This window comes from Cavia porcellus, unplaced genomic scaffold (assembly GCF_034190915.1).
Source record: "Cavia porcellus strain 051 isolate PalLab524CR breed Dunkin Hartley unplaced genomic scaffold, mCavPor4.1 scaffold_2, whole genome shotgun sequence".
Lineage (NCBI taxonomy): Eukaryota > Metazoa > Chordata > Mammalia > Rodentia > Caviidae > Cavia > Cavia porcellus.
Genome location: NW_026947485.1, coordinates 110072222 through 110084259, shown reverse-complemented (window position 1 = coordinate 110084259; position 12038 = coordinate 110072222). Strand labels below are relative to the sequence as shown.

Below are 12038 nucleotides of genomic sequence, written 5' to 3'. Positions count from 1 at the left end.
TCCTCCAACTCTTGTTCTATAATTTATTTTATTTTTGGTTTTGGTTTTTTGGTCCTGAAAATCAAACTCAGGACTTTGCACTTGCCGGGAAGGCACTTGTGCCACTGAGCAATATCCCTGGCTCACTCTGTATTTTAAATTGTTCCATTGCAGTGAATTATTTAGCATTCCTTCACCACCTAGCCCATGACCCATAGTCCCTCCGGCTGAACCAGTTTCCTCGGCAGCTCTGAGGCCCACATAACCTCTTTCTAAAGGTCCCTGAAGCAAACCAATGACAATTTCTTCCCATGGGAGGATACGTCTGGAGTTACAGAATATAACTGCCCAGCCTGTCACAGAAGTGGCCCAAAGGATAGAAGCAAATGCATAGCTTCAATCTATAAAAATTCACAGCCTCAGAGCAAATCTGTCTCCCACTGTCTACCACACAACACCTACCCTGATTAGAAATCATTTGTTGGTTGTTTTAAGTCTGCCTGAGCTCTCACCAAGGCCTCTTCAGTGGCTTTTCCAGGGCCTGTGTGGTGAACAGCCAGGCTCTCTCCTTCCATGTCCTCTTCCAGCCTCCTCAGAAGCATGACACACTTAGCAAAGATCATACCTCCTCCCACTCCCCCTACCAAGCTAACTGGCTGCTGAAGTCCCACCCGAAAGCCCCTCAAAAAAAAAATCCAGATAGAGAAGGGCCTTCCTACCTTGTCAGCCCCAGTCCCTCCTCTTCCACTGGAAAATCATGATTTAGCCTGTGGATTAGGCCCACTCAAAGCTCCAGGCTTTGTGCTATGCTGTTCCTTATTGCATTGCTTGCCCTCTCTGCTTGGCAAAATCCCACCCTGATCAAATGGCTCATCCTCTGAGAATCCCTTTCAACCCAGAAAAAGGCTTCCCACCCTCCGTGTCTCACAGCCCCATCGCATTGCTAGCCTAGCCCTCTCTGGACTAGAGATTACAGTTGACTAGAGATTACAGGCCAGGCCTGTAGATCACAGGATAGGATCATTCCCTGTTAAAGTCTTGCACCCTGGCTAGGGCAGCTCCTAGCTTGGTAAACATTTGCTGGATTACCTTCATGAGACTTTTCTCCCTATCCTATCTTATAAGCAAAGTCTAGCAAGAAAAAGGACATACAGATGCTCCTATCCATTAATTTCCATCCTCATATGAACCAGAGACCAGATATATCATCAGCCCCGTTTTCTTGTTGGAAAACAGTTAAGGCTCAGAGAAGTTTACTAGGTGCTGTCAGTACCATGAGGAAACCTACTTTCATCCCACAGATTGCAAAGACTAAAGGGTTCCTGAAAGCCAAGACAGACACTGTCCTAAACATTAAGATCCCAACGCAAAAGAAAGGGGCTGATGCATCTCAGATCTAGACTGCTGCCAGGGAAACAGCTGCAGCAGAAATGCCCCAGTGGACAGGGCCAAGGGAACAGGGAATAGGCCCAGAGGGAACGGGCATAGAGGGCAACCTGGTCCCTTCCAGGATCCTCTGCAAAGATTCTTGGTGCTCAGTTCCTCTCCAGGTCCACACAAGACAGTGCACAGGCTGCCCCAAGGAAACTTGGCCGGGCCCCGCCTCTCTACACCCTACCATTTCTTTCCAGCCTCACAGCACACATGGACTCTGACACATACACATCAGTTCCTACCTAGAATGCATGCACACTGCAAATTCTCTGAAACCTCCAACAGAACGTTCCTGACTCAGCCAAGAAGAGTTCACAGCAAGTATGAGCTTGCTGATTGCCAGCTCTGGTTCCGGGTTTGATCCAACTCTCCCCAGGGTCAAATGCCTGCCTCTGGCCAGCTGGGAGCCAGGAAAATGTGCTCAAAAGTTATCAAAATATGTACGCCTTTCCTGAGAGCCACTGCAGTCACCTAGGCCTGCAGGAAGGAGGAGTAGGCAAGTTTCAAAGGATTCGGGGCAGGCTTCTCCAAAGGCTTGAAAGTCCTGGTCAAAAATCTCGTGTAGTCATCTCTGTGAGAAGTACAAAGGCTCTTCCTGTGACCAAAAATCTACACACAGCCCTCATATGAACCCTCATGGGCTCACACTACGGAGGCACCCTGTAGATACCAGGAACTCACACATACACATTCTGCAGAAGAATGGCAGAAAACAAATTACACGGGTCTTTAAATACACAAACCCTACAAAGCTCACAGAGTCTAGAAGGGTCCTTTCCTCAAAAATTTAGAAGAGAACAGGGGAAAAGAATGATGTTTTTATGTCTTGTCATGATCAACATCTTTAATCTTCTGTCTCTGCTCCACACACCAGACTTCTCAGCATTATTCATGGGGCTCCCAGTCCAGGATACAACTCCCCATCTCTGGGTGCCCAATGTAAAATGCTCCAACCACCAATGCCTAAGCCCTCAGGTTTCATTGTCTGCCTGAGTGGCTGGACTAGGGGGAAGGAGCAGAACACGTCTGTGGGGGAGAATTAGCAAGGCTCTGGGACAAACAATGGAGAGCAAGGAGGAAACCAGAAACTTCAGCTCCAAGGCATGGTGCTGCCCAGCACCAGGCAGCAAGCCCTCAGAGCCCAAGCTGCGCCAACCACTCAGAACACAGCCCAAGCCCCATGTGTCCAGAAGCAGACACTGTGCCTGGCAAGCGTGGGAAGCTTCCCTCCTGGGTGTCAGGACGCTGGCTGGCACGGATCCGCAGGCACCCTGGAGGAATAAAGTGCAGGCGCGGTGGGCAGGGCCTGTCAGTGCTGGCGCAGGGTGCAGGTGTGAGGGTGGGCAGACAACCTTGCAAGGACCCTTTGAATCGCGAGAGTACGCAGCAGCGCTCCTGGCTGCTGGCTTGGGAGAGATCCTAGCTGGCACTGACCTGTCTGCTGGCCGAGGGAACCCTGTCCCAACCACCCCCACCCCACCCCACCCCCGGCTGCGTCTGAGTGGGAGCTCGACCTCGCGGTCGGCAGGATGGAGCTCGTACTCACAGACGCTCCGTGCTCCTCGGGATGTTCTTGGGGACTGCCTGCAGCCCCGTGCCGTGGCAGTCCACCGTGGTGCCGGTGCAGGTGCAGAGGGCGGGGCATGCCGTGGCACCCAGACGCCACGCGGTAGCCCACAGCAGCAGCCAAAGCTCCGGCCGGACCAGCCCCGCCGAGGACCCACGCCCGGGCATCAGCGCCATCGTGCTCTCGCCGCGTCCCTCTAGCGTGCTGGACGGCAGCAGACGCTGGGCATCCCCGCTCGTGCCTCCTGCAGGTGCGGGCCCCTCTCGGGCGTGCGCGCTGTCCCCAGCCCACCCGGAGGCACCTTGCGGCTCCGGGCGCCGGCGCCTGTGCGCGGACGCTAGGCTGGCAGGGCGCTCGGCTCCGCTCCTGTTTCTGCCGACTGCGTCCCGCTCTCCCTCCCTCCAGCTCCCAACTGACTGCTGCGAGGAGGAAAATGGGCAGGCCCCGCGCGCGCGCACCCCGCGCTCGCGCTCTCTCTCTCTCTCTCTCTCTCTCTCTCTCTCTCTCTCTCTCTCTCTCACACACACACACACACACACACACACACACACACTCTCACACCGCACGCCCGCTCACACCCGGCAGTCATCCATCAATCGAAAAGCACACATCAGGACCAGACTCCTCCCCGCCCACCCCGCTGCGCGGACCACCGCCCCCTCCTCCCGACCCCCACTCCGCGGCCGCTGCACAGCTTCAAAGGTGCAACCTCCCAGACGCCGCCAGCGGGCAGGGCACTGCGGGGAAGTGAGGGCCAGGCAGGGGCGACCTGCCCAGTGGGCTTTGCACACACACGCACGCACACACGCGCGCACACACACACTGTGAGGATGTGCACACGTAGTCAGTCACAGGCACCCCGCAATCCGTGGCCCAGCTGCTGGTCCTGAGGAGGAAGAGGATCGTTCTTGTTTTTCGTGTTTTTCCTCCCAGCTTGGAGACCTCCGCTATGCACTCCCCGTGGCTGAAGAGGCCCCTGACCCCATGGGCCTCTCTGAGGCTCTGCTAGGAGCTTCCTTAGCCTAAGACCTTTAGGACAAAGCCTATAGAAAGGGAGACTAAATAAATAAAGCCGTCTATTCCTGGGCCAAGGACAATCTCCTCTCCTCCCTCAGCACACATTCTCCCCCAGGAGGCAGCGCCTGTGTCCTCTGGGGGTCCGGAAGCCTGCACAGCACCGGTGAGAATGGCTCTGTGCTGGACATTTTCTCCCTGGGCCACTTCACTGGCTTCACTGATGGGGAGCGGGGTGTCAGTGGGGCTTGGATGTCCAGCAGACATCTTCCACTCCCAGCAATGCGCGCGCGTGTCTGTCAGATGGAAACGAAAACCAACATTCACTCCTGTGGCCGAAAGGTGGCAAAGAGGATAGAAAAGGGTTAGGCAGCCTGCATGGGACAGAAGCACAGGCACCCACACAGGACACCGGGCCGCATTCCTCAGGGACTCGCCTTATTAGGTAGATGAGGACCAGGAAATCCAGATGTGGAGAAAATTCCCCACAACACTGGAATAGAGGGACACCTGTGGCTGGTGGTCCACTGCTCTGGAGGACCTGACCTGACAGTAAGAGCCTGGCTGCCCACAGGCTTGCTGGAGGGAGGGTGAGAGCTGTTCTAGGGCGCCCTAAGGAGCTCCTGTAAGAGAGTGGTCCAAGAGACGCAGACTCCAGATGTAGGCGGTCTCAGGCAGTGGTGCTGAGCTGCTAGCAGACTCCGCAATATTAGAGTCTTATCACCCACCCAATGCCAAAGCGCAGAGTTTCTCTATGCTTTATTCTTATTTTTTTATTTGTTTTCCAGTTAGATGAAAAGTTTGCAATATTTCTGCTGTCAATACACATAGCACTGTGGCCGACATGTAACCACCAACATAACTGATTTTACTGGCTTTTGATAGTTCCTTTGAAAGTATGTGCACAGCCTGTTTGTGACCTCCATCTTACATAAATTCACTAACTCAGGAGGGGTCTTTGCCAGGTGTCCTTGCCTGACCTATTACGAAAAAACTTCCCAGAGATCAGGCCAGTGTCTGAAAGGAACACCTGCCCTGCTGTCTTCCTGCGAACACCAGCTCCCCCTCGGCAGGGCAAACCTCATTCCTGAATGCCTGCTTCTTTGTTTACCCCTTGTTAGTGGAGCTGTGTTTACACCTGGGATCCCTCTCTTAACACATTGGGACAGAGCCCACCCCATCCTGCCCATTTTCTCCTGCTTCCTCCTCACTCTGGAGCTTACCCAGCACCCGGCACTCAGACCTGTCACAGGCAGCACTCAGACTCCTGGTCTCCAGGCTTCTGCTCCAGCAGTGCCTCCCCAAGTCCACGACCTGAGGCCCCCAACCCACGTGGGGAAGAAGGATAGAGTGCAACCCACCAGGGCGTATGCCTGGGGCCCTCAGAGTAGCAAGGGTGTGAGGAGGAGTGGGCATGGGGGCCTTGCAAGATCAGCCTTGCCCTAGAAGCTTCCAGAGTGGCCTGGACAGTGAATTACAAGCAGGCCCTAAGCCAAGTTGTCACCGCCTGGCAAAGCCTGGTGTTTCCTTTGAAGGGTGGGAAGGAAGGAGGGTCCCCTCAGACCCAGGACAAAGACCCCCCTGCCAGCCCATCACGGGAGGCCCTGCTCCAGCAGCTGGGCAGCTCCCCAACTTGGCTCCCATCCCTGGTTCCTCCACCCCAGATCTTGGCGAGCTCCCCAATTTGGGCAGCAGCCTGCCATGAATGAACACAGCTCATTAGTGTTCGCAGCACATTTACTCATTAAACAACCGCCTGGCCAGCCACACACCCAGCCTCCCCCCACCGTGCCTGTGCTTTTTCAATCTCCTCTCCATGTCCCTCTCTCTGTTGGGCCAACCCCCTCCCCATAGCCCAGGCCACCTGCTCCCTTACATGGGTGGGGAGGAGCTGGGCCTGACACATTGCTTCTGCCAGCCATGCTTCACCCAGCCGGCTCTGCCCACAGTCACCAGCAGGCCGACCTGCAACGGGACACCTGGGGTTAGTTTCCCCATTTCCATGGTGTGGCCTCCATGGAGCCCCTCAGCTATGTGTGGTAGGCAGTCAGGCACCATCTCCTGCCTGGGATTCTGAGAGAAAGCACATTCTGTCCAGCTCTGTACATGGTCCTTCCCCCACTTCCACCAGCTGTTTCCAGGGTCCCAGGATGAGGAGGACCAGAGGGCACAGTGGTATAGATTTCCAAACTGCAAAACACAAAACGAGGCGCAATGTCTGCCATCCACGTGCTGGCCATCCCATTCGTTGCGTATCCATGTGCTGTATACACTGTACTGGACTCTGTAATGCATCAGAGAATAGCAGACATGGCTCTTGGTGAGCTGCAGCCCAGTGAGGGGACAAAAGGGGAACAGGAAAGCATGTGAGGATGGGTAAGTGTTACAGGGACAGATTAGAGGGACATAGAGACCTGGGGCAAGGTCTGGATGGCTGACAATGGTAAAATCATCCTGTATGTTTATCTGTGAATGACAATTATCAAATAATCACACACTTATCATGTACCATGTGCTTGAAAAAACGTACCCTATGGCATCCTTTATGAAAGTGCTACTCACATTTACTGTATGCTGACCTTGCCTCCCTCTCAGAAACAAAGACTAAGAGTCTGATTGGCCTGGCCCACACCAAAGCAATTTGCCCCTATAAGTATGAATACATCTCATGCTCACCAGGCATCCTGGGAGGGATTCTCCCTATCTTGTAGCACCACTCCACTGCTAAGATAGTTTCTTTTTGGCTTTCTTTAATTTTGCCGTATTTTAAATAAACTTTTGCTTTGCATTATACGAGTCTTGACTCCCCTATTTCTTGCTAAGAGCTCTACTTCTCCATTCTTCACTAAAGTGAGGGCAAAGACCACAACAGAGGTGGCAGTTCACTCAGGTTATCCCCCAAACACCTGCCAAACACAACACAGCATTTCAGAGGAGCAGGGGGGAAGGTACAGGGTGGGCTGGAAGACGCCTTATAGGAGGAAGCCCTGCAGCTGAACCTAGAAGGATAAACAGGTGTGGAGCAGAAGGACAGCTTTCCTAGCAGACAGGACTGCGGAAGGTGAGGCCCAGACCAGGAGCAGCTCCTCAATGTAGCATCCAATAGGGAGCATGGGAGGAAGTGACACAGAGAGAGAGACATCCAGGGGCTCTGGTGCTGCTATTCTGGCTTTTATGGGTCCTTGGCATCCGCTGACCTCTGCCTACACCCAAACACACGCCCGTATGCACATGTGCTGGGGCATGTACTGTGTGGATCCAATGTGTCTGGAACTTGCAGGGCAGTTTCAGAACTTGCTTCTTTTCTGCTCTATGTGCTTTTACACTATAAAGCTGCAGTCCCCAGTCTTTTTGGCATGAGGGACCAGTTTTGTGAAAGACAATTTTTCACAGGGGAGCAGGTGCTTTTTGAATGATTCAAATGCATTACATTTTTGGTGTACTTTATTTCTATCATTATTCCATTGTAATAATGTAATGCATGAACTCTACAACTCACCATAATCAGTGCGTGCCACAGTAGCACATTTATATCACAAATCAGCGGGAGCCCTGAGCTTGATCTCCTGCGAATCTGCAAGGAGCCCTCCCATCATTTTATTCACCTTCTCCCTCCTGGCTTCCTCCCCACCCTGCACACTTGTCCCAGTCAGCCTTGGGAAGCCACAAGCTCCCATTAATGCCTGCAGTGTGTTCTCATATCTAGTCTACTCCATAATCTTTTCTGCTTGCTGCCACGGAAGAAACCCTGTTTCCACAAGACAGGCTGTTGGAAACAACACCTTCCCTTCTGCCTTCTCATATGTACAGAATTCATCAGTAATCTACTATTTCTGTATTACTTATGGGCCACTTTCAGCTGATTGGTTTTTCCTTTTACAATGGGTCATAATTTATTTCTACTTTGAATCCTAGTAATTAAGATTGGATGCCAGAAAACTGTGGATTTTACTTTGTTGGGTGCTGGATATTCTTATATTTTTAACAATATAAGAATTTTTAAATTTAAATATTTAAAAATTTTTAAAAATATTTTAAAAAACAATCTTGAACTTTGTTCTGGAATGGATAGTTAAGTTACTGAAAATAGTTTGGTCCTTTGGAGGTTTGCTTTTAGGCTTTCTTAGGCAGACTTGGTAGTGATGGTGAACCTCTCCAAGTTTTCAGTGATATAACTGCGCTGCCAAGGCATACGTACCGTAGGTTTGCCACCACTGATCTCAGACTGATTCCTCCACTCCTGAGCAGTGTCCTTCAGAGAACTCACTCACTACCCTGTGAGTTACAAGGTTATTGCTCTGTCTGGTAGAGACATCAGTCATTCCTGACTCTGGGAGCTCCACAGATGGTTCTACCTGCTTCCTTAGGGTGTGACTCCAGCTACACATGCAGTTGTCCAACATGGACTTTGGCTCTAGAGACCTTACACACGTGCCCTGACCGGTTCTCAGATGAACCAAGCCTACAAATCCCCGGCTGCTGGCTAACTCCCTCTGGGCAGCAGTTTCCTCTCCTGTTCTTCCCTGACAACTCTGGCTGGCCACAATGACCTTACTGGACTCAGCTCCAATGCTTCAGCCTCAGGTGATGCGAGCTTCCACCAGGTCCTCCATGTGCCCTGTGGCCTGACAACTTTCTCCAGGCTGTAAGCCAGGACAGCTGTACGGCTTATCATACTTGTTTCCCTGCTCTGGGAAGTGCTGTCACACATGTCATGTCCTACCCTACCAGTCATGTCTAATGTCTGAAAACAGCTGTTTCATTGTTATTGATTTTTCCCCCTGGTTTCTTAATTGTTTAGCATAGAGGAGCCTATTACACCTTCTTGGCCAGAAATAGAAGTAAGAGACTTTCGTGTGTGTGTGCGTGTGCGTGTGCATGTGTGTGTGTGTGTGTGTGTGTGTGTGTGTGTGTGTGCATGTGTGTGTGTGTGTTTCTGAGACAGGATTTCATTATGCAGTTCAGGCTGGCCTTGATCTCATTTTGTAGCCCAGGCTGGCCTCCAACTTACGGCAATCTTCCTGCCTCAGACTCCCAGGTGGTGGGATTCCAGGCATGCACCACCACCCCCACTCCCAGAGGAGGGATCTTGAGACAAAGGTACAGAAAAGGCAGGCCTCCTATCTACGGCAGAGGGGGAAAGAGGCTCCTTGGACTAGAGAAACAATTCCCAAGAGCAAGGAGACAGATAAGGCGCCAGGAAAGAGGAGCCAGGTGCCGAAAGAGCGGAAGGCCGGGCTGAGAGACGTACATCTTATTCTGGGGACAGTAACAGGTCAGCACACAGCTCAGGCTGGGGTCCAGGAAGGGCGTCTGGATGAGAAAGGCTGGCAGGACATGGATTAGAGACTGACTAAGGATTGCTGTGGCTAGAAGGGAGGGGAGGAGGCTGGACTGGGCAGAGGACAAGCCTGACCTATGCTGCCATCCCCTTGAAAACCCTGGTCAGCTTTACAGGAAGCTCTGCAGGTGAAATGACTCCTGGAGTGTCCCCAAGTGTTCCTGACCTTATCCTGCAATAGTGACCAGTCACTGTCTTCTCTGGCCTCCCAGTACTGCTCCTCAAATTCTGTTCCCATGTGCCTAGATTGGTGCCCAGGAGTGAAGGATTTATTCCTGAGTTACTGGAAGAGAGCTTCCAGGGAGGGTCCCGGCTGTCAGCTGTTATGGTGGCTACCTTGTCCAAGGTTATAGCCCCTAGAAGAGGCAGCTAAACTAAGTGATCTAGAAGTCATCCAGTGGTAAACATAAGCTATAACTTGGAATTAGCCTGTCTAATTATTAGCCAAAGCATGACTTGGAATTAGCCTGTCTAAAAACAAGTGAAGGAAAAGTGCTTCAGACAGAGAAAGAAGCCCAGAGGCTTTACTGGGACTAAATTTTCAGGATGGAAGTAAGACTAGGTTGTTGTCAGGAAGGGGTAGGTTCTATAGGGCTGAGGCCCAAGGGGACCAGAAGCCAATAGGGGTGAGGGCCGTTAAACTGAGGAGTAAGATATGATCTGACTTTTTCTCTTTAGCTGTCCTCTGTCTCCTGGGGCTTGTGTGAATGGGGGCTCCTGTTTGGAAGCTCCTCACTCACATGTGAGGGGAAGCTCGCCCAGGGCGGGGGACACAGATGGCAGCAAGAACACACTGAGCAGCCGCCACCCAGTGCTCAGCCATCTATTCACTGACCCCACTCACAGATAGAGGATTTTAAACTGGACAGCCACTCCCCAAATGTCATGCCTTGAACCTTTCCCTGCACTGCCCAACGACATACCATATATGTCATGAGGAGTCTGTGGGTGACCAGCAATGAGGGTGCTATCACCTCTACTCACAGAGGGGAAATCAGAGACTTGAGAGTGTCCGCTGCTTTAGGGTATCCAGCTGGCTGGTCCATTTCCAGAGCCAGGCTGATGCTTGCAAACAGTAGACGATGTGAACATATGACTACAGATTTGAAATTCTACCACGATACTCAAACTGAGCCAGGGAGACAGGGGAGGTGAGGCAGGAAAGGCTTGGAGGGGCTTCAGGGAGAGAAGAAAGAATTTTTATAAACCAACTGCTTGGCAGCTTGGGCTTCTGCTGGGTCCATTTGGGTGCTGGGAGGGTCTCATCCCCTCAGCGAACATTCATCACTGCCTGCAGCAGACGGGGACAGTGGCCTGGAACCCAGGGTCAGGGCCCTGGACCGTGGCCAGTTGGTGGCCAGCTCCACTCTGACTACAGTGCAGGATGGGAAGGAGGCTGCTGGGGGTTCCCAGCAGAGGGCCAGCAGGGCTGAGGACAGGGAGGACGCACAGGGCTGGGGAGGGTGGAACCATCTGGACCTGCTGGGGGTGGGGGCATTCGCTAAAAGGGACTCAGAACAAGCAGAAACCTTGCCTTTGTTGGATCAATCAGAACACTGCCTCTGGACAAATGGGGCGGGGGCAGCCTAAGGCCCTCTGAGAGGTCACAGGCACCATCTGGGAGGGGATGAGTACAGACCAGGGAAGCACAGCTCTCTTTTGGACCAGCTCTAGCACCTGTCCAGCTACCCTGTCCTCAGCTTCCCTTAGTGGTGACAGATGCATAAAACCTACACAGTATAGCCAAACGCCTCAGGAGCACAGAAGACACAGACACTGCAATGGCCCCATTGAGGGACAGGAGATTGAACAATGGGTGGAGTAAAGCCTCCTCCTTCTCCTCCTCCTCTTCCTCCTCCTCCTCTTCTTCCTCTTCTTCTTCCTCTTCCACCTCTTCCTCCTCCTCCTTATACTTTGCATACTGAATTTGTGCCTTTATGTGTCTGTTTGCCCATCTACCTGTCAACTTCTGTGTTTTTCAAGTCCCTATACCTAGAACCCAGTACAATAAATGTCTGTCAAACCAAAATGACCAGGGATTAGAGCAGAAAACCAAGCCTTGATCTTTGAGGACAGACACACTTTAGAGACCCAGGGATTCAAACAATTGCTCAGAGCAGAGACCCTGGATGCTGGGTAAATAGACCCAAACCAGGGCTAGCTCACTCCTTTCTACAGGGAAAATGAGAACTGCTCATTCCTTTCTACCAGGGCAACAGGTAAGGGAATCCTGAGTGCTCTGCCTTAGAACCTTAAAGCTAAAGGCCTCTGTGAATGCACATCCCTATAATCCTAACACTCTGGAGGCTGAGGCGAAAGGATCAATAGTCTGAAATCAGTCTGGATTATATATTATTGAGACTCTGTTTCAAAAAAAAAATCCTACAGCTGAAGGGGATCATCTATAACCTCCAGTGATAGTCTATGAAATGTTTTCTCAAATGATTTTCCTTAAGTTCATTCAATCAATATTTACTGTGCACCCACCATGAATAATGTCCGGTATTACTGAAACAAGCAGTCTGAACCTTGTTAAAATCAAAAGCAAGTTTGTAAGTCAGAGGTCTTTATATTTGATGATCAAATGTACATGTTCAATACAAACTATACATACAGTAGCTATTTCAAAAAGCAAAAAGTCCAGATAAAAGGAAGTCTGTTTTTGGAAAACATTCCCTTCAGGCTGGAAGAAACAACAGTTTC

At 51.6% G+C, this 12038-nt stretch overlaps 1 protein-coding gene across 3 annotated transcripts in view; it reads right to left on the bottom strand.

Moving 5' to 3' along the window:
- Slit1 (slit guidance ligand 1) overlaps nucleotides 1-3475 on the bottom strand; it is a 160683-nt gene extending 157208 nt beyond the window's left edge. The window contains exon 1 of one of the 3 annotated variants that reach the window (XM_013143556.3): nucleotides 2960-3475. In XM_013143556.3, the coding sequence (XP_012999010.1) occupies nucleotides 2960-3156 (197 nt within the window). In that variant the 5' untranslated portion in view covers nucleotides 3157-3475. The remainder of the gene's footprint in view (nucleotides 1-2959) is intronic. The other 2 variants (XM_063245131.1, XM_003479561.5) reach the window with 2 other exon arrangements.
- Nucleotides 3476-12038: the final 8563 nt, after the last annotated feature.